The following is a 22999-nucleotide window of genomic DNA, read 5'->3' on the forward strand; positions in this document are numbered from 1 at the left end:
TAGATCAGTTCACAGCAAAGCGCATAAAAGGTCACTAACGCGGAAAAATTATCGCATTACATTAAGATGAAAACGAAAAACAGGCATAACTCGTCTACGATGACTATTCAAGTAAGCGAATAGCCGAAGTGTGCCATGTATGAGGTGTGTACTGCAGCCGGTCTCGTCTCTCGCGCTTCTCTCTTGACATTCTGCGCCTTCTGGCGGCTCCGCCTTGAAGTACGCACGTACCCAGTGGAACACGCCCAATGACCCAAGTTGGCGTCAAAGAGGTTCACTGAAGAGCGGCACATACGCAGTGGCACATGCCCACACGAACGGCCCACAGTTCTAGGCTGCACTATCTTCGAGATCGGCCCAGATTTTTAGACCTCAGTTCTCGGGCTCGGACAACATTTTTGGCCGGATAGTTAGATAGCCTGAAGAAAAACTGGTCTGGCAATGCCAAGAGTGCTATTCGCCTTCGAAAAAGCATCACAACAAGGCACAAGACATCAATGACACGAGAAAGGTACCTGTTCTCACCTAACCTTCGGTATACTTGAATTGTCATCGTCGTATCAGTTACACACCAAAATTTTAAATCGTAGATTCTGGGGTGTTAGGTTCCAAAGCCAAGGCTTGATTATGAGGCACTCCGTAGTGAAGGACTTCGGATTAATTCTGACCACCTGGGATTCTTTTAACGTGCAGCCATTTCACGGCACACGAGCGTTTTTGCGTTCAGCCCCCGTCATCGAAATGCGGCCGCCGAAGTTGGGATCGAACCAGTGACTTCGAGATCAGTAGCTTAACGCCACAGCCACTCAGATAGCGCAGAGGGTCCGTTACACGCCATTAAACTAAAAAAAAAACATTTTTTTCACTAAGCTGAAATCCTAGCCTGATACAGCATGGTGTATCATATACCGGGTACTTTTCTTTTTCCTTTTTTTCGGTTCAAACACATGAAACGCCATGTTGCGCAATTCGGCCTGTTCGTGTGAATTAACTGAAGAGGCGGACATTACTTGCAGGACAAGTGGCAGTGTCCAGGAAGCCAATTGAAATGACTGACTATTTCAGTTTTAGTTATTCACTTCGTGACGCATGTTACAATTGTCTGTCTCGTTTTTTGTTTTTTTTTTCTCGTTGGGTAGCGTACAGGTCAGTAGCGCACGCTACTGGCTCTGCGCTACTACGCTATTACCGTACAGGCCGTTGACTAGCGTGCAGGCCAAGAGAACGGTGGCAAGATACAACGTATACTTTACGGGGCTATATTGCTTCTTAGCGTTACTGTTCTGCTGCATATACATAAACTGGTTACACTTTCGCCCGAAAGACAAAGCACTGATAACAATAGCAATGTATTAGACAGCTACAGGAAGTAAGGTTCGTAGTTTTATCGGCCGTGTAAATTGCAGTAACACTAGGTTACTCGGTAAATTAACGAGCACGGTGCCACGTGCACGCAGGCAAGCAAAAACAGACCTTACTCGATGACCGCGAACACTCGCTGTCATAACGCTGGCCTGATGTAGAGCGCAAACAGAGGAGAGTGAACGCTTCTGCTGCCTCTCGCTTCAGCGCACCTTCGAAACTTGAGGTCACGCGACCTCCAGGCACTAGGCGCGCGGGGAAGACAGCGTGGATACAGCCACCAGCCACTCGGCTCGCCTTGACTTTGCGCCCGCCGGAGATTACCTCCAAGATAGGGCGAGGGTGTTGTACGCGCTCGGCCGCGCGGACAGCCATCCGCAGCCAGGGCCGTGCTAGCGGAGAAGGCGTGCGCTGGATCATGACACCACGCGTTCACTTCCCTCCCCCCCCCCTCCCGCATTGCGCGCGCTTTATCACACGAACTTCAACACTGGGCGCGCATCTAGCCACCATTTTTCCCAGCTCACCCCCGCACGCTTTCCCTTACCCGAACGCATACGACGCCATGGGCGCGGCCGGATCTTATCGCACTTGGACTTTACACAGAACATCACGGCGACACCGACGGTCACGACGACGGCGAAGATTTGCCGGCTGTGTCTATAAATTGTCACTGCAATAAAAATAGATAAGCAGCAGTGTTTTCCACAATCCGAGCGGGGAGCACGTCATCTTCCAAGAGCTGATTACACCCGCGACAACAAAGAACGCTTAAGGAGGAAGGAGGCACCCTGTCTGCTTGCATCAAGCTCCTAAAAATTACACAATCAAAAATTATTATTGTTATTATTATTATTATTATTATTATTATTATTATTATTATTATTATTATTATTATTATTATTATTATTATTATTATTATTATTATTTGTTTTCACAACATTTATAAGCCGGACAGGAAAGGGAAAACGAGGAGCAAGCTGGCAACTGCCACCGGAAGGCGCACAAGGCCTGCCTACTCTTCAGAAAGGAGACAACAACATAGAAATAGAAGTTATGAAGAAGGAAGGGAACAATAACGAAAGAGAAAGATGACAAATCTCAAAGAATTAGGCAGAACACATACAGTACAGGTCGCACACAGTAGGGCCGGTCACTGTAGGTCACGCCTCCAAAGAAAGTGGAAATAGAACAAATAGTATGTGAGGTCCCGTTACCCGAAAATCGAAGTAGGCTACCAACGTGGGCCTAAATTAGTTTCTTTTAGAAAAATAAGAAGAGCACGATGCGCCTCATCGCGTCGAGACGCGCAACCGCTTGGGTAGAAAAGTTCGTCGAGTGTCGTACACGGCAGACCAAGGAGATGACAGTCTCTCACTAGCAACGTGCGCTGCGCAATGAAAACGGGACACTCCGATATCAAGTGCTGGACTGTCTCGCAGCAACCACAGGACATACACGATGTACCGGCCACACGTCCTTGTCGGTATAAACGTTTGCACACGTTACACAGCCAACCATTAGCTTGAGTAGTTGTGCTCTAGCGCGACCAGGCAAGCCTCGAACGCGGACACGGGGCGGGAACGTTCCATTTGCGTCGCGTTGGTCCGGATGCTGCTTGAGTAGGTAGCAGCGAATCAGGAGGTGAGCGTCATCAAACTTGCGGAAAATTTCAAAGGAGACGCAGTCGTTAGGAGCGCAAGTTGAAGCCAGCCGATCTGCCTCTTCATTTCCAGCGATCCTTACGTGGGAACAACCATTGGGCAACGAGAGATACCCCATGTGATTCGATCTTAAAAAAACATTATGGGGTTTTACGTGCCAAAACCACTTTCTGATTATGAGGCACGCCGTAGTGGAGGACTCCGGAGCTTTGGACCACCTGGGGTTCTTTAACCTGCGCCTAAATCTAAGTATACACGGGTGTTTTCACATTTCGCCCCCATCGAAATGCGGCCGCCGTGGCCGATCTTGTTCGATCTTGTTGGCAGACTCAGTAATGCTGCACACAACTGGACAATCAATCTGACGGCGTTGTAATCTGCTAAGGGCAGCGCGGGACTCCGTAAGATGGCAATCTTCGATGCGGTTAACTCCTCTTGCACGTATTTCAGTGCAACATTGATCGCTGCTAGCTCCGCAATTGTTGACGAGGCTGAATGAAGTATATGAAATGCACGTCGTACTTGCGTCGAAGAGCAGAAAAAAAGCTGCAGAAGCGCCTTGACCGTTTCTGTATACCGATGCATCTGTGAATACTTGGAGATAATCTGGAAATCTTTCGTACATGTGAGACTGAGCCAATTCGTATATTGCCGAAACAGGCATATCAGACTTTTTGTGTATGTCGTAGATTGTGAGATAAATGGGGAATACGTGTTTGGTGACATCTTTCGGAGGCGGAGGCGTAACTGAAGCAGCATGGTTAGGACCGTCAGCAATGTTCGTAAGTGATGCCACCATTTTTTTTTTTCATATGAGAAAACAGGCGGTGAATGAGGCTATCAAGGAGCAACTGACAATTCGATGCGCGGTGCAGACGTTCAATATGATATAGAGCTCTCTGGTCTGCTTGCAGCCTTATGGATAAGTGGTGCGCTTGAATGCACCATTAATACAACAGATTCTGCCTCACGAAGTAATCCAAGCATTAGTCGGAGGTCAACGCAATGATCTCGTTCCAGTTGGACCATCAAACTAGGTGGCACATTCTCTACCGGTAACGCATACATCATGACTGAGAGTAAATATGACTGGCACACTTGCAAAGCTGTTGTCTGGTCGCAGCCGGCACCTCTAGCAGTCAAGGCGGCCACGTACGTAAGGAGGGATTGTGATTTGCGCCGTACAAATTTAACGACAGGACGCCAAAAGATGCGGTCATCCACAATTAAACCCAAATAACGGAGTTGTCGCACCGAGCTTATCGGCGTCTCATCAAGGTACAGTCGGTTCATTGTTCGAGGAGCGCGTCGCTTAGGATGATATGCTATTCCAGCCTACTTAGCGGGGGGATATTCGCAGGCCAACTTCGGCCAAGTACTGCGCAGTAGCGTTCACAGCTCTTTGCAAGCTTGCACGTAGCTGCCGGCCAAGGCGCAATTGGCCGCTTATCTACACAGCAATATCATCTGCATAGATAGGCATGCCCCCAGGGAAGTCACTGTCACGAGGCAAGTGACTTGGAAGCGCTGCGAGTACGTTGTTAAACGAGAGCGGCGATAACACGCTGCCCTGTGGGACACCGCACTTCACAGTGCGGTATTCACTTGTTATTCCTCCGACACGCACTTTCATCCGGCGCTCCGATAGAAAATTATGCACAAAGCGGAGTAAAAGACCCGAAATTCCTGCGGTTGCAAGAGCGAAAATAAACGCCTTATGAGGAACCGAGTCGAAAGCTTGCTGTATGTCTAGGAAGAGCATGTGGGCGGAGTGCTTGTTTCCTGTAGCGAATTCAAGCGCCGAGACAAGGTTTGAAATGCTGTTCAGAGCTTAATGGCGATGACAAAAGGCACTCATGACATCAGGGAAAATAGTTTGCTCCTCTAGCCTGGCATCAAAGCGAAACAGGACCATTCGTTACATTAATTTGATGACGTTTGAAGTTAGGAATATTGGCCGGTAGGATTTGAGGTGTCTTGCAGGACGCCCGGGCTTTAAATTTGGTATTACCACGGACGATTTCCATTCAGCACGGATTTATTTATTTATGAACTTATTTATTTATTAGCTTATGAACAGTACTGGCCAGAAGAAAACAGAACCGCTGTAGAGGTGTCAATATATTTAAATCAAGGTATACTACATAACGTTAGTAAGTGCCTTACGGAAGTCATCGGCGTTAGTAATACAGAATAGTGGATCCGGTAGGTGATTCCATTCCTGGCATGTCTTTGGATGAAACGACTTACCATAGGTAGACTTTCTGTGGTATGGGGTGTTCATTTATGATGATGGTCCAAGCGTGCAGAAGTAAAAGAGGCTGGTTCGATATAGCGTGATTTGAGCGTGGGAATTGGATGGTATATTTTATGGAACAAAGAAAGGCGAGCGATTTTCCTGCGTTTGGTAAGGGGATATATGTTGAGGGCAAGTTTCATATTAGTTGCGCTTACTGTGCGATGGTAATGGTTAAGAATAAAACGAACGGATCGAACGAGTCCGTACAGTTCCTAAAGTGTTAATTAGTCTTAACTAATAAGGGTCCCATATTGATTATGCGTATTCTAGATTAGGTCGAATGAGGGTTATATATAGCTGTTGCTTTAGAGAAGGTGACAGCGGAAAATTGCGCGTCAGGTAGACCAGCATGAGAATAGCTTTGAATGTAATGTGTTCAATATGTCGCTTCCATGAGAGATTATTTGTAATGTGTGCTACAGGGTACATATAGCATAATACTGATTCGAGCGAGATGTTGCTAAGGTAGTAATTAGGAAAAATTACTTGGTTACGTGAGACTCTCATGAATTTACATTTTGAGGCAATAAGATTCATGTGCTAGCGGGAGCACCAGCTTGTTACATTATCTAAATCTGATTGTAATGTAACCATGTCAGAATCATTAGTTATCTTAGGGGAAATTACACAATCGTCGGCAAATAAACAAACAGAACTGATGATTTGATTAGGCAAGTCATTAATATAAATGAGAAAAAGTAAAGGCGCCAACACAGAGCCTTGAGGTACCCCCGATTCTACTGGTATCTCTGGTGAGTCATTACCATTAAATAGTTACATATTGAGTACGACTAGAAAGAAAGCTACAGATCCATCTGAATATTAAAGGGCCAATATTTAGAAGGCTTAGCTTATAGATAAGTAGTTGGTGATGAACTTTATTAAAGGCTTTAGGAAAATCTAAAAAGATACAGTCCGTCGCAAAACCCGAGTCCAAAAACGCATGCAAATCATTAGTAAATGTTAATAGTTGTGTTTCACAAGAATATGAGTTCCTTAATCCTTGTTGATAATAGCTGAAAAAATTATTTGATTCAAGGAAATTTGCAAGGTGAGTTAATTTATATGTTCGAAGATTTGGCAAGGTACCGAGGTTAATGTAATGGGTCTGTAATTTAGTGGGTTAATGTGGGTTTCCCGATTTAAAAAGCGGTATCACCTTACCAGTTTCTCAATCAATGGGTAAGGCACTGTCGTTAAGTGATTTAGTAAATGTAAGGGTAAGTATGATGGCGCTGTATTCTGCCGTGCTTTGGAGAAACTTGTTATTAATACCATCAATACCACATGACGATGACCGCTTTATCTTGGAAATTCTAGCTCGGATGCCTTCTTGGTCGATGGTAATGGGATCTATCGCCACAAAGTTTACGAATGACGAAGGTCGATAGTCAGTGATATTTGCTGTGCAGAATGGTTGGGAAAACGTGTTGTTAAGTAGAGAAGCGCAAATATGATTTGGAACTTGAACCCCTGAATCGTTTACGAAGCTTAAACTGTTGTCTTTGGTACATTTAATAATGTTCCAGAAGCGTTTCGGGATAGTTTTTATCAGAGACGGTAGGGTCGAATTAAAGAAGTTACATTTGGACGTGTTTAAAGCGCTTGTATAGGCTTTGGCAGCGGATGTGCATGCGATAACCATCTATCAGCGTTTAGTGTTCTTTTGGCGGTACGGAAAAGTCTGCTTTTTTTTTTTGGATAATCGCTTCAGATGGTTTATTTATTTATTTATTTATTTATTTATTTATTTATTTATTTATTTATTTATTTATTTATTTTTTATTTTTTTACGGTTGTTGTACCAAGGGGCGTTAGAAGACTGATTAATTACTCGAAGTCGAATATATTTGCTGATGAAATGCATTACTGTAGCTTCGATAGACAACCAGATTTATTTAACTGATAAGTCTACGTACGTAACGAGGAAGCTGCCAAAGAAGGCTAATAGCTCAGAGTTGATAGGGTTAAAGTTAGCCTTTCTGTAGTCTCTGATATATTTGGCGTGTTTCTTTACTTTTGCCGATTGGAAATAGTATAGTGTAAGGTGTCATGGTACATTAGGCCAGGCGCGTGGGTTACTGGTGAAACATTATCAGGATGATTGGTTAGAATCAGGTCAAGCAAGGAACATGTAGTAGATGTGACGCGTGTTGGTTTGATAACTAGCTGCGAAAGGTCAAAATCTGAGCAAACGTTAGGAAATTCTGCAGCCTCTTCAGATGCCGGATTATAAAAGGGGCAGGAACGTGACTAGTCGATAGTAGGGAAATTAGTCTCCTAAGAGAAACACGGGTGAACAGGGGACTGGAACAGATATTTCGTTTAGAGTGTCGAATTATTTCCGCAATATCACAGCCGTAATTAGGTAGACGATAACAGACACATATCATTTTTTTTTTTTTTTGAAACCGATAGGTAGGTAGCACCAGAGTAATTCCAAATTAGTAGTCACACTCCAAAGGAAAGATCCGGAACTAGAGTTAATAGCAGTTAAAACACCACTGCCTATTCTATCGGTGTGGTTTCACCGGATAATTTTCGTCAGTATGGTCTGCTATCGGGGGAACTGGTGTCAGTGTAAGCGAAGACTTTTGCACTGTTTCGAAGAGACTATTTTCGAAAGGACAGTGCTATAGCACTGTCCTTTCGAAAATAGTCTCTTGCAGCTTAATTGAAATTAGCGTTCAAGCCTCTGACGATTCCAGACGTCTCGTCGGGGCTGACGTGTTGCAGTGCAAAAGTCTTCGCTTACACTGACACCAGTTCCCCCGATAGCAGACCATTTGGAAAACACCACAGGCTTGAAAGGGGAAAACTTCACTACTAGAGACCTATTTTTGCTGCTGACAAATTTCCCGATTCTTACAACAGTATTTCTGGAACTGTTGTAAGTTATAATCATACGCGGCGATTTTCGCTCATAATGCAACAAGCATGCGATGTCGTTGTTTTTTTTTTTTTCGGAAAACAGCGTTTATGGGCATTTATGGCTTGCAAAAAAAGCTGCTTCAATTTTTGCAAGAGAAAATAAAAAAATCATTGGTTAAATCAATAGAGGTTTGCCCTCCCTGCCACATGTGTCGGCCAGAACCTGAATATTTCTCTGTTTACCCGCAAACAAAGCAATGTCATCTGCTTACAGTATACCCGATAGACGCCGCACCATCGCAACACAGTTTAGTTTAAATTAAACATTTTAACCCGACTTACATTCCTCTTGCCTCCTTTCGGTAACCATCATGTACCTCATAAAGAGAAGCGGTGATAACTGGCAACCCTGGTGCAGGCCCTTCCGCTATATGTACTTTCGCGCAATTAGTCCTTCCCGTGTTATATGCAAGCTTTACTATTCCGTAATATATTTAATTTAGTAACATTATACATTGTCTATTTTCAGGCTTCTATCTCTATGGCTATTTCACAATATTTCCCATGCTTACGTTGTGGTATGCTCCAATAATATCCAGAAGGGCTACGCATAATGGTTTGTTCTCTGTCCTAGATAATTCCATACAATGTGAAATAACAGCAACAGCTATATCTATATACGCTCCTGAAGATTACATGACCGTTCTGCAGTTGTCCCTGTATCCGGTTCGGTACCCCCCCTGCTCGTTCTTGAAACCTCAATTTGATGGTTCACTTGTATACAAGTTACAACTGACGATGTTGCAGCAGATGTGTCGGGCCTTATAGGTTGTATCTCTATCGCCTTTGTGAACTAAATTCGTTCAACTGTGCTGCTAACTTTCTGCAGAGTTGTCCTGTGCGATTCAACAAAATATTCCGTGGTATTTGGCCTCGTCCTTTAATACCAGCCTCATGTGTATTTTATGAATTATCGTCGCGGTACTGCTTGAATTTTTGTCTTCAGACTTTTCCCACCAGGGATCGATGGTTCGGCACTGATTTCTCTTCTACTTTCGTCACTCGTACGCAGACTTAAAATTCCTACAAAGCCTCTCTCTCTGTCTTTACAGCAAGTGACTCAAGCGCGTTTGCTACCTTCTGACCACCAGCTTAGCGGTTGGCTCTGCTAGACTCATCACGCGTGTACTTGCCTCAATTTAGATTTCCTCTTTTTTGTTGTGCAGGCCGCAGTGGTTCAATACACGAACGATAAGGGGAGCAGATGGACCCAATTTTCGTTAGTCACATCCATATGAAGCCAAGAACAGTAAAAGGGAAATTATGGGTTATTTTACCTGAAATGTAGAAATTATAAGGTAGACAGAAATGAACAACTGGCTACCGGTGGGAAATAAACCCACATCCTACACGGGGCATTTTGCTGCTGCGGACAAGGTCGCAGTTTGGGTTGCGACGACGGCAGCATTCCGATGGGAGCGAAATACGAAATCGCCATTGTATATAGATTTGGGTACACTTTTACGAACCCCAAATGACCGAGACAGTTCAGCAACCCTTTACTGTATAGGTCATCAGGCCATTCACTGCTTTTAACGACGTAGCACATGATTCTTTATTTTTTCGCAAGCACCAATTCTTCGAGAGCCACTGGCGGCTATTGGTGTGGGCTCAAGTAAGGAGTCGGCCGAGGACGCTCGAGCGCTGGCGTGCGGGCCCGCCCCTACGCACGCGATCGTGCCCACATGTTTCGGCCTACGACACGCCATATGGTACTCTGGGGTCTTCTCGTAGCGTCATAAGGCGTGCGCCTGGTTGGCTCAGAAGTCGGCCATCGTTGCTGCAAGCACCGCCGAAGAGGCTCTCCTCGTGTACATTCTGCTCCCGCGCTGCTGCTGACAGACTCTCAGGAAGGAGCTGTTCTCTGTGGACGTGTCTCGGCCGCAGCGGGGCTTTCGCTCCCCCGGCAGCGTTTGCGTGCTTCCAGGCAGTAGGCATCGAGCATAGCAATGCTTTGCATATGCAGCAAAGCCATTATTGCCGCCTTCAAAAGTGCCAACAAGCTTCGGTATTTTCGCGGAATTTTGGTGAAAATTAGGGGATAAAAAGATAACTACAAGTAAATCAATGCGTGGGAATTTGCTGAAAGTCTTCCGCCGTGAGCAGTTGTGACAGCGTATGAGCGTTAGCAGCGTAAACTTGATAATAAACTCAATGGCGCACACCTTACGATCAATAAGTCACTGTACATGAGCCCCGCGATTGTAAAAAACATTCCTACAGCACTTGGGCAGAGGTTTCGACTGCATCGCAGTGACGATGTCTCAAACGTAAGCGTACTTTATCACGTAAATGCCTTTGTCGAGCAAGCCCTCGTTATGGAAGCTTATTCTTTAGGTGTTACCTTAATTGGATATATTCTGTGAAAGTTCAAAGAATTCGTCTAAGACCCTTTGCGGCGACACCCGACATCATTTGTATACCGACGCGCTACAGCCAAGTCAATCACTATGGGAGAGCGGGGAGGGGGGGACTAGCTGCTCGCAGACGCGGGTTGCCCATCAAATCTGCTAATGAAAGTATGTGCCCTGGCGGCTTCAGAATTGCACCGATGCTCGCGATGCTAATGAGGTCATGGTCAAAGAATACGTCTCTAAAAATGGTCTAGAATCTATCTGGCTTAACACAGTCAAAAGAACGCGGCGCCGGACATTGTAACAAAAACGAAATTACGGATACTATTCGATCACTTCATCACACCAGCACGAGTCGCATACATACGTGTCACGCGTTTGATTAAGGAATGAGCAAGCATAAAAGCCATGTCCCTAGCCAAAGGCAGCATGCATGGTAAGGTTGCATCGCAGCAGATGAGTGTTTACTCAGTTGCATTGCAGCAGCTGAGCAGCTGCGCCTGTACTCCTACCACATGGACTTCAGAGCCTGTTCAGTAACAATGTTCAGAAAACGTGAACTATAAAAGCACGTGTCTAAAGTTGGAGAAAAACACCTTCTGAGCCGTAGAGTGTGATTTAGAAGTTGTAGTTTATTGAGTTCAGTACAGGCGCACTATCTAGTGCAAAAACTGATTCGTATTAATGCGCATATAAACAAAAATGCATTTATTATAAACTACGTTTAAAATGTTACGTATAAGCTGGTTAAAGCGTGCGAAATAGTGCGGTTCAGTACGCATTGAAAGGGCTGTAACACCGTGCTGAATTGTGTGAAGACATAGTACTTCTATATGCATGTGAAAGACAAACAGCACCTTTTTTGATCTAGAGGTATTGAATCGTTGCAATTTGAATAGAGATCGCTTGTTAGTCATGATTAACACGTCCTCACACTACCATGTCATAATCATAATTATCATGTTCTCCCCCCTCTATGCACTGTATTCTTACCGGCGTGTATTCTCTCTTTCGTCAAATTTTTTCCCCAGCGCAAGGTAGCCAAATGGGCTCAAGCCTGTTCGGCCTTCCTGCCTTCCATTTATCATTGCTCTCTCTCTCTCTCTCTCTCTCTCTCTCTCTACTTGCGTGTGGCGTCATAAAATGTAACAATTCGTTAACGTTCATTTCTTGCAAATGAAGTGTCATTTGTTGTGAAATGTCAGTCACTTATTGAAACACCCGCCCAGCTGAGTAAACCGTGCATGCATTGGACAACGCTTGCAACGAGAAGGCATATGCAAAGTGAGCTTGCTTCTGCGCAGGCGGCCGGCTGCCACGTGTGCCACCTCGTGGCCAAGGGGGCGGAGCTGTCGCCGCCGCAGCTGCCGCCCAAGCCCAAGCTGCCCGCGCACCTGAGCGGCGAGTGGATCAGCCTACGCTGCGAAGTGCAGCCGCTGGGACTGTTCCTGGCGCGTCGGCTTCTGTTCCAGCCAGGGAACCATTCGTGGAGCGGCTGGTTCCAATACTACCGAGATCCCAACTGCAAACAGCACTGGTTCCTGCTCAGCCGCCAGGGCACCTACGAGATCGTGGGGCCTTCGCAGCTGCTCCGCGGCGCCACCAACGTGAACCTGCGCACGCTGTCGGCCCAGATCACGCCTCAGCACCGCGGCATCGTCACGAACCTCAATTCGGCGGCGGACGAAGGCCGCTGCGGTTCCCGCTGGTCGCTGCGCCGGACGCAAGACGTGACGGTCACGGGCGGCTGCCACCTGCTGGGCGTATCGGTGCCCAGCACGGCCTACGAGGTCGTGCACAACGAGATCGACGCCAACTCGCTCCTCTTCCTGGGCCACGCCGACACGGACGGCGAGGTGTCGCGGCCCGACCGGCGCGCCACGGCCTACGAGGCCCCGCTGGTGCAGTGCCGCACACTGCCGGAGCCCAGCAACGAGCTGGCCGGCCGGCCGCTGGCGCTCATCTCCGGAGGGGCCGCCGTCAAGCCGCTGCTCCTCGCGATGCTCTTGCAGCTGGCCGCGGCGGCCGGCGCACTGGACTGACCGGCGGGCGGCCATGCGACCGGCGGGGCGACGGACGTTTCTCGGGCGCGCGCGCTCCGCCGGCCCGAGTGGTGGCGAGGGAGCCCCCTGAACGAGGCCGTCGTTGGTGAAAGGACCGGAGGTGCAGACGGGTCGAAGGCTTTATCCTCGCATTGAGCACTGAGCCAGTACAATGTTTGGAATCGTAGAGCGACTCTCGGCCGCGCGACGAGTGCTCGCACCTCCGTGTTCCCGCCTGTCTCCACCGTGTCCCGTCGACGAGTAAAACACCCGCGCCAAAGGAAAAAAAAAAGAAACAGGGCAAACAGCAAATGAGTACAGTTGTCATGTGCTTGGATGTCGTTCATGGATGCGAATGCACTGCCACTTGATGTCTGTACTTTACTCTTACGAGCGCCGTACGTTCTTGCTGTGCTGAGGGCTTGGCTCGTGCCCGCTTGGCAGGTTCGCGTGGCCCTCCCATAGTCACGCGCTTTCCCTCAGAGCACCCGCCCCTCCAGGAGTGCAGGATGCGCGCGTGCTTCCGCTCTTGCTGTCCACTATGGGAGCACGAAACCATGACTGCAAATCACCCACAGCTAAAGCTCGGTGCTCGAGACATGTATTAACACGTCACACAGTCTTCAGCGAGAGATTTGTGTCTATACATGCCTACGTTTATTGACAATCATGAAACACATTTTAGTAAACTATGAAACAAATTCAATTAAACTTCTTTTCTTTAAGGAAGAAAAATTACGCAGTCATTATTTTACAGCGTGAGGTTCCATTGCACCTAGACGACAGAAAAAGAAATCGCGCCAATAACAGCCAAAATCGGAAACCATGCGGTTGCTCATATCTTCAGAAAAGGAAATTGTATTTCGTTGATCAAGTTATCAGAGCACGCTGCTCATTCCTGTTATTTGGAGAAAGAAGCACGTCGACGAGAAGAGACATGATGGCTTGATGCCGAAAAGTATAATCGTTAATGCATACCTCAATTCGAATACAATGTTGCACACTTGCAAGAAAAAATGATCAAATTGCTCCGCTTTTTAAGCAAGGCATATTTCGGTAACGAGCTATCTGTAACCTGCAAGATGCGTTTAAATGCAAACGTGGAAACTTGCAGGGTAGAGCTCTGTAGCTACTTAACAAAATAAGTGAAGACAGGTATAGGAGGTCAACAAATGGCACAAGAGTAGCAGCCTCAAGCGCGACCACAAGCTAAAGCTTGTCAGCTTACACTGAGATGACTATCTGGTGCTCAGACGCCATCCTTAGTGCGTGCAAATTTTCGTGTCTTCCACCTTGGAACATACCAATGCCATTGCCTCGTTGTTCACCTTACTCTTTTGCCAACCATAATTCCTTGCAGCCATTTTCTATCCATTTGGAGCACCGTACTACTATTGCGTGAGCCCAGACAGGCACCTTTCACAAAGATCTTGAGCCACAGTATCTTTTTTTTTTTGTTTTAGCTAGCATAGTTAAAGCAAGGGAGCCGTTTAGCGTGGCTTTCTTCACCATTTTATCACTTTCAACGGCACAAAGGCAAAGAAATAAAAAAATAAATATCGCGCAACCGCCATTTCGCCCTAGCAGTGGTGTGCAAGGTCCGTGCAGAACTGCTACACTCTGATAACACTCCGTTACGTTGCTTAGAATGACAGAAAGCTGAGCTAGTTAGTAAGGATTCATTATTCGCGTTGTCCACTTCTCTACTCTTGTGTCCTGTCTGCACGCCTCACCTCTTTTTTGCATAATGAATCCGTTACGTTGGCTGAAATTTGAATGCAGCCAATGTAACACAAGCCTGACTATTGCGAAGTCGTTTCATCATTTAGGATAAATGAGTGGTGTTCCTGTTCTCCCATGTGTGCAACCCTGTTCTCAGTACACACGCCAGAGATGCACATCTCTGTGTTCCAAGTAACTAGAACCAATCATTTTAAAAAGAAAATTGGTGCATCGCAGACAGGTTTGACTAACGGCCCACTGTGCGCAGCCCTCTTCAGTTACTCAGAATATACAGTCACTGAGTTACTCAGTTTTGTACAAAAGCTGTATTTGAGAAATTTAAAGAACGCTTTCTGAATCATGTAATATAGTTGTTTTCGTGATGTTATCGTTTACATATTCTTTTTTTTTGTATGCGAAGAAAAGCTTCGATGTACCAAGGAGGGACTTCACAACAAGTTTGCATGTCATAAATGTAATGGTCTCAACAGTTTACTCTCAAGGAACAAAACGCGCATGCAGACTCGAAGGAAGTGGTCGGTCCCAGCATTCAGCGTAAGCCAGAGAGCGAAGTTAGCAGCTTGGTTATGAACGAAAGCCTTCACGGTCGCAAGTAAAACGCTTTAGGTCGGCGCCGAAAGCGAATGAAACACTTCTATCCTCTTGAGTTGCTGCCAACATGTGTGCAAACCAGGCGCGCAAAGACGTAGTGACGTCATTTATTATTTTTATCCATAACATAATATTAAAACATGTTGTTTAATTGACCTGAACCACATTCAGCTAATTAAGCGCGCTACAATAACTATTCCAGATAGCTCAAGACGACTACGAACAATATGGCATTTGTCACAACTGCATATTTATTTGTGCAAGTCACTGTGTATACTTTCATTGCTTCACGGAAGCAGGCAGCCAGAAATGGAAAGAAATTTAAAAAATGAAACTTGTGTTTAATAAAACGTTCATATGCGAGGTTTACTATAATAAACTCATCTTTTACACTAAGACACATGAGCCCACAAAGATTACGAGCTCTGATATTGCAACATGCGGGAAACGTGAATAGCTGCAACTCGCCACGGGAGTGCACATTTGTGTGATGTCATAGGTCGCAAGTGAAATCGAAAACCTGGAAGACGTTAGAAACGTCCAGCAGCCAGCCGATGAAACTAACATTGAACGGCCGCTAAGCGAACGTGAAAGCACGTCCACAACTCCAGCAACGTTCAGCGTGCGAGCATGTGATATCCGTAAACCTTGCCTTACACCATTTAACTTTGCAGGGTTGCGGTAGCGAGCGCGGTTCTGCATCTCCTGGTGCGTCCTCTTGTCAAGCACGAGTATCAGGTGTACATATTTGACAGCCTTCGCTGCCAATGAGCCGCGAACCTCTGATTGCGAGCTACGCCGATTTCGTCGGTCGAACGTAAGACGCCAAGCCCAAAGTATACATAGAACGTGCCCGCAGGATGCTGGCCAGCTAGCCCCGTTTATTTAGCCTGTACAAAACGTAGTGGGCCGGTTCAACATCGCGTCGTATAGTCTACAGGTGCTTGGCACGTATACGCCTGCCTGTCACGAACTCAGAGCCCACCTGCGGCTTAAGGTGCGTCTCGTGCCTAGAAGGCATACGAAGAGCTTTCGTTCACGTGGGCGCTTCGATGTCCAGCTCAAAGTATACCGCTAGGATCGCGAGCAACGTGCATGAGCCTAGGGAAATGCTTGTATGTTGTGTGCGTAGGGAATGTACTCAGTAGCAAATCGACAACCTGCATATCAGTAGTGTGTAGCAAGCTTTGCAACAACTGCAGGCCACCGCAGTTGTAGTGAGTGTTATGTTGTTTGGCATGCTTGAGAGACAGACTGAGTGTGAAGGAAATGCGAGCGATTTGGCTGATTTGGCGACAAGCTATTAGGCGTGTGTTCGTGCCTCCTTTTGTGCCCATGTGTTGACCCCCTTCGTAGGAAAGCTGTGTAAGGCCCAGCGAGGCCCGCTCTGCTGTGGGACGTATTGTTTGCGTTGGGTCCGAAAGCTGTGCGCTCGCTTCTTGCAAAGCGGCATCTTTGAGCACAGGGAGTTCGCACAGCGTGAACCTGCAGCCCTTTTCATGTATTTCCTTTTCTTTTAACACGAAAACCAGATGCCCCTGTTTTCCCCTCGTTCATGTTTTTTTCTCTCTCTGACTCGATAACCTTCCTTTATAGTTAGAACGCTTGCTTTATAGGGCCGTTTAGAATGCAATCGTTGCTAGCATTTCGCTTGGACTTAAATAACACTGTATTTTGAAGCGTGACGAAACGTATGGCGAAATTTATACCTCTTTCGTCACCAATATATAAATATATTTTTTTTTTTAGTCACTCAGCACAAGATTGTAAGCACCTTGTTATTCGTATCAGTTGGTGCCGTGTAACTGCTTTTCGTGTCACGACATGCATGACTTCATTTTGTGCCCTCCATCGCAAGTATTTCGAATGAATCGGGACTGTCAGTTGTGCTAGTTGACAAGCATTCGTGTCAAGAAAAAAGACTGCGCAACGGTTAACGATTCGGACAGAAGCGGGACGAAGAAGCACGATAACTATCTGTGCCTCTTCTTGTTAGTCGTAGCAGTGTTTTCTTTTTCTTTTTTTTACGAAGACAAAGAATGTGAAAGACATAAGACGGACTCTCTGTTTGAATGCTAACATACAAGAGCGTTGCTCATTAAAGTGTCCCTAAACATACTCAAGTAAATAATCTGTTATGTTCAATTAAAATTCTCCCGAATCTTTTTCTTCCCATTGCAGAGTTACAGTCGTTCGACGCAATAAAACTGCACTGCGCTCAACATCCGCACCCTTCCATTAACGTTCATCCTAAGCTCGCCGTGCGCTTTATGTTCGGAAAACTGCCGAGGAAAAAGAGGGAAAGAAGAATAAAAAAAATATTAATATTTTTTCCTTCCGCAGAGCTTCTACGCAAGCCTGAGCTACGGGACTTCTGTCGCAGCTGTGCGTTATGGCAGCGTTTCTTGTATTTTGCCGTTTCGTTTTGTTTCGTGGCGAGCCTTTCACTACGACGCTTTAGTGTGCTGTGAGTCCAGTCGCAGCGAATTTCAAGTTAAACGTCACGGCATCAACTCGGACGGCACCACTAGCGACCAATGAGATCGGCACCGCCGCTGGACAGCGCGTGCATTCTAATGTTTCAATTTACGAGCACGCCGCCATGCTTAGAGAACTGTAGATGTGCTTCGCCGTCTGCTCTTCTTTCGTCCAAAAGCCCAGAAGTGTTAAGGGGTCCTTTAATGTTTTCATGAGCAGTCGACATATCTGTTAGGTTACAAAGTCCCTCGTAGTTCTTGAAGCGTTTACTATACAATGCGCCTTTCCTTTCTGCAAAAAAAATTGCGTTATTTGCAAGCCGGACGAGCAATTTCCTGCCTGTATACGGCTAAACAAGTATATAGTAGAAATTATAGTTTCGTAAGTTGTAGGCCGGCATAAAGCAACGACACTTTCCGCCCGATTGTGTCTGAGTGCTATCATTCGATCACTGTTACGGACAGGTCGATTCGGAGGATAACGCAAGCGGGACGTAGCTCGAGCCCATGGCGAAGTTCCAAAGAGGAACAGAATTCGAGTCAAATCTATACATTATTCCGCACACAGCTTCTTCCCTTTGTCGGCTGATTGTATTAGTCCCGGCGGAAAATTTCGACTATTAGCAGTCGCGAACCAAACGTTTCGCTAAGAATGATTTAGCCGCTAGTGAGTGGAAGTGGCTAACCGTGTCGTGAGGCTTCGTTGCCTTTGCAGACAGAACTGGTGTCCCTACAGTTGATCAATCATGACTGCGATGAGTGAGGTGCTAACAGATTTGTAACTTTCTATATACGTTCCTTCTCATATTTGTGACAGGATTTTATACATATAGAATGACTCTTTCTTTTCTGACTGAAGATATTATTATTATTATTATTATTATTATTATTATTATTATTATTATTATTATTATTATTATTATTATTATTATTGGTTACATATATGTATAGCGGTGCCTCTTAGGAGGAAGAGTGGCCACCGTGACATAAAAGTCCCGGTTGCCCCTCTCAGTATGCGTTAGTAGCGACGCCTGGTGTCCCCACTGCCCCCTTCGCCCCCCCCCCCTTTTTTTTTAAATCCCGTACTTCGGTAGAAAGGGAGCGTTCATATCGATACTGATAATCACCTATGTTCCAGGCTTCAAGCTTGTGTCCGCCGGTGGTTCCCGAGGCATCACATAACTTAGCGTTGTCCGCACTCTCACATTTAAGCTCGTCTGTGCTGCGGGTGGGCAGACAAGCGCTCATCCGCACGTCTGTCCACGTCTGACCACGCTTGCACATTTGGTGTCGTGTTTTGGGAAAGTGTGTCGTGACTTGTGTTGTCCATGACTCGTCGGTCAGTCATGCGCATATTCTGAGAAAAGTGTGTTGATGTTGGTGGAGCGATGTGACATGTGTCGTGAACGTAAAAAGGAAGTTATAGCATATTTACAGTTACGCTGTGCTTAGTAACAAATTAGTTACAGGCTGAATTAGCCTCAACCTAGATTCGACAGCAGCTTGAAAAATTGAAGCCTCTTTTACCAAGTTGGTCTCTGGCGTCAAAAGTCTGTAGTCTATGTAAAGTTAAGAACGTTTACACATGCATTATAAGTCGGAAGAGTCAGGGCTAAAACAATTTGAGCTCTATTAAAGGTTATGCTGATCGCTAAGCTCCCTCTGAATTGTACCTAGAACGAGCAGTGTCCAAAAGCATCGCGAAATGAAACAATTTCTTATCGCTACCTAGCCGAACGTTTCTAACGCTCGTTCGTTTACGTGTCCAAATGCACGCTTTCTCTAATTGGTGTGACATTATGTGAATTATTTTCTGAGTTGTTCTTGGTCAACATTGGCCGCTCCTTTAAATCTGGAAACAACTAAGATTATATACAGCAGTGCTTTCGTGCCCGTGTTAGCAGTCATTAAGAGTAATTATGGATTAAGACTCTGGAAGCTTCGCTGCATTGCAACACCTCTCCTGGCTTCCAACCTCTGATTTACGTGCAATCCTGCTATTGTATTTCTGGCGACGAAAAGCAAAAAAAAAAAATATGCTTCACTTTCTTTCCACAGCTTTATGTTCATTGCGGCACACGCGCTAGAAGTATACCAACTTCAAACCGAGGCCCGAACATCGCCCCGGTGCGTGTTATCGTTCCCCTTAGCTGTCGTCTCGGTGTTTGTTCGTGCATGTCCAAAAATACTCGAGCTGTAGGTGTCACGTTTCCAAGGTGCGCGGCGTGTTGAAATGCGGAGCCCCGAGAAGCGACAAACGGCCACCGCCCGACCGCTTGCGCGCACACGAAGCTGGCTGCGGCGCCGTTCTTCGTGGCAGGCACAGCCGCTGCAACAGCAGAACGACGCGATTCTCTGGTGCGCAGATTCGCTGCGCGAACAACGTCATTCGGTTAACGATCTGAACAGCGCTGCTTCTCGTCCCGCCGGCTGTGGCCGCTTGTCGCTTTCTTCGGGCTGCGCGTCCCGTAGTCGACAAACGTGTCTCGAGTCGTTGTGCCCAGTAGTCGCGTCGTGTAGTGTGTGTACGGTGTCATAGGATCATCATAGCCAGACGATGTCCATGAGATCCACCTGCCTAAGCACAAAGCGGAGGAGCTGGTCCGGGTGCTCCAAAGTTGCAGCTCCTCTGGCAGCACGGTACGCCCCGGCTGCGCAGAACAATTCCGGTGTGTTGCACTTAGTTATCTCTTATACATCAGCACCCAGTCGAGTCTTGTAGTGCGCCTCAACACATCAGTGCTTCTATACTCCTGCTGCTGCCTCAACGGCAGGCCTCGTGGAACAACCAGCAGCACAAGGTTGACAACTTCACAGCGCATGTATATGGCACCATGTACTCTTCTGTGTAACGAAGCTTCCATAAAGAGAGTTTTCCGAAAAGTGAGCCTTGTTTGGAGCGTTGTTTTGCGGGTGCGCCGCCTTCACGGCGACGAGGCTGTCTGGTCGCCTCTGGAAGCGCCGCACCCGGACATAGGCGCGGCATGCATGTCTGTATTGCAACGGAATTCAGAAAGCGACTTGTGTGGTCAGTTTACTAACACTGATTGCACTTGGTGTCAAAAAAAAAAAAGCAGTAATGCGTCCAAAAGCAAGACAGCAAGAAGCAGACGACAAAAAAGAAGGGATGTATATGAAGGTAAATTCTAGAGAGTAACAATGCCTGTACAGTATGGAGGTCAGTACAAATGACCCGGAAATAACTACATTTGGACCCAACAAGACCGAAGTTAACGGCTATTACTGCAACTTTTGAACTGCACCCGGTTTCGTCAACCCAAAAACACATATACCTTCTCAGAGTCTCTTGCTTTACGGAAAGTTGAGAGTAGACACAGCTGATGGTTGCTTGAAGTGGGAGTCGTGAGGCAGGTGGAAAAGGAAACACGAAGCAAACGCAATTTCCCTCCGTTTCTTTTATTTATTTATTTTTTCTAATAATTGCACGTGAAATTACGTCTCAGGAATGCGTTAAATCACGTGTCACGTCACTCCTTCTACCTAGAGCTCAGTAATTAAAATAAATTAAAGATTACTGCATGTCACACGTTAACAGCATTTAGTTTACTAACGAAATCAGTTACTTTTAAATCGCCCTTCAATTTGTGTATTTGTCTGTATGTGTACAGATTTTATGTTCTACGTAAATCTCCCAGCGCATCTGCTACTACGAGTGCGGTTCGCGTTAATCCAGTGTGCCCCCGCTAACGCGGTCCAAAGCTCATTTAAAAAAAAAAAAAGGCTTTACGAGATACGACAATGGGACAAGCAGTGTTCTGTTAGCAGCCACCTTGCGCGAACCGAATACGTTTTATGCTGTTATCATTGATTATAACTAATCAACAATCAAAACTACTTACCTAGATTAAAAAAATACTTGCGTAAGTACGCAATCGGACCGTCAAGCTCGGCTTGCTGGTCCCTATACGTGGGACTAGGCGGGTGGCGCGGGGTCTCCTGTGCATCTTCTCTGGACCGAATAAAGTTCTTTCACTCACTCACTCACCTCGAATATCAGATTGTGCGCCGTATTCGAAAAAATCCCATTCAACAGTTTCCAACTCGCTTCATTTTTTTTTCCTAGTTATCTTTTACGCGCTTCAATGTTGCTCCGCAAAACGCGAACAGGCATGCTAAGTAAGCGCGCGCCCGTGTGCCTCGCGCGCAGTGTTGCCAATTTAACGACTTTGTCGCTATATTTAGCTACTTTCTTTTCTCTTTAGCAACAATTCTTTCTATTTAGTGGCCGGAGACTTTCTTTAATAACATGGCAGAACAAGTGGCAAGCTTTCAGCGACTTCGAAGTTGCTGAAGTTGCTTCGAAAATGGCTTTCTAGGACGCATATTATTATTCAAAAACTACAAGCAAGCGGCATAAATTGCCTGAGGCGTACTGGTGGGCTTGTTGGTTAGTCATATTGGAATATGGCAGTGCAATTTGAAACAAGGACGTAACAAAGATGCACATTACAGCGCTCGCAGCTGTTAATTCTGTTTTACTTCCTTGTTTCGAAGTGCACTGCTATATTCCATCATAAGTTAGCTATAAGGGGTATGGACTTGGCGACCATGATGAAGCAGCGATTGTCTTTAATGCGTGTTTTTTTTTTTTAGACCTATTCAAATCACTTTAAAAAAGTCATTTGAATGGGTCTTAACGCCGCAGGTTCTGCGGTTCAGTTTCACTAAATATGTTCCACTGGTGAATATTTGCAAAGCGTAGCACTAAACTAACGTACCAAACATAACCGCAAGAACGTGTATATATGGTGAGATTTAGAACGCAGCAGATGCGTTATCAGACAGGTCTATATCGTACATATCGGAGCGGCTGGGCTCGTTCTCGCGAGTATGAACGCAACACCGCCGTTTCTCACGGCTTTCACACAAATCAGCATTGCACGATGCTTTCAGATAGACCAAGGGTCAGAAGCGTAGTATTTCACCTAACACGGTCGATCGGGAACCCGCGTCCGGCGTCTGGTATACGAGACGCGCGCTCCAGACCTACCGTGGACCTGCATAGAAGATCGCGCCATCGTCATCGCTGTAACAACATACGATCAAGCGCGTGTTTTGTTTTGTTTCCTTTCACTAGCGCCGACAACTACAAAATTTACAGAGGTAACGTGGTCCAAGTGCCTTGAATTTCATGCTAATAAAATCACCGTTACCCGTGTCTTTTCAATCGCCCTAGCTTCGTAACCTTACAAACTGAAGGTAAACGCAATATTTCGGCTTATATCATCCATTGCTGTATAAATATAATTTATGACTGAATTAAATTCTGGCAAACCCGGAATATTTCTGATGTCTACAAGGCTCTATGTCGGCTCTACATGTGGTCCTAGAAATGGCTTTTATTCTAGCATCGCCAAATATTTCAACAAAGCCTTCATAGAAGCTGTTCTCCTTTGACATTTATTTTGTTCTGCCGGTACAAGGCATTCATTTGGTTTAGATATGTTCACCTTCTGCAAGCGTGGCTGTTTAGTCTAGTGGGTAAGACTTCTGAGCGTGGGTTCGTTGCTTCGAA

The 22999-nt window shown here is 46.0% G+C and overlaps 2 protein-coding genes across 6 annotated transcripts in view; one reads left to right on the plus strand and one right to left on the minus strand.

Moving 5' to 3' along the window:
* LOC139054181 (protein APCDD1-like) overlaps positions 1-18309 on the plus strand; it is a 330330-nt gene extending 312021 nt beyond the window's left edge. The window contains exon 6 of the mRNA XM_070530851.1: positions 11915-18309. Within this exon, the coding sequence (XP_070386952.1) occupies positions 11915-12652 (738 nt within the window). The 3' untranslated portion in view covers positions 12653-18309. The remainder of the gene's footprint in view (positions 1-11914) is intronic.
* The window catches only part of LOC139054180 (eukaryotic translation initiation factor 4E-binding protein Mextli-like), a 511761-nt gene that overhangs the window by 458675 nt on the left and 30087 nt on the right, over positions 1-22999 (minus strand). The gene's annotated exons all lie outside the window — the stretch shown is intronic.

Source organism: Dermacentor albipictus, chromosome 1, assembly GCF_038994185.2.
Source record: "Dermacentor albipictus isolate Rhodes 1998 colony chromosome 1, USDA_Dalb.pri_finalv2, whole genome shotgun sequence".
NCBI lineage: Eukaryota > Metazoa > Arthropoda > Arachnida > Ixodida > Ixodidae > Dermacentor > Dermacentor albipictus.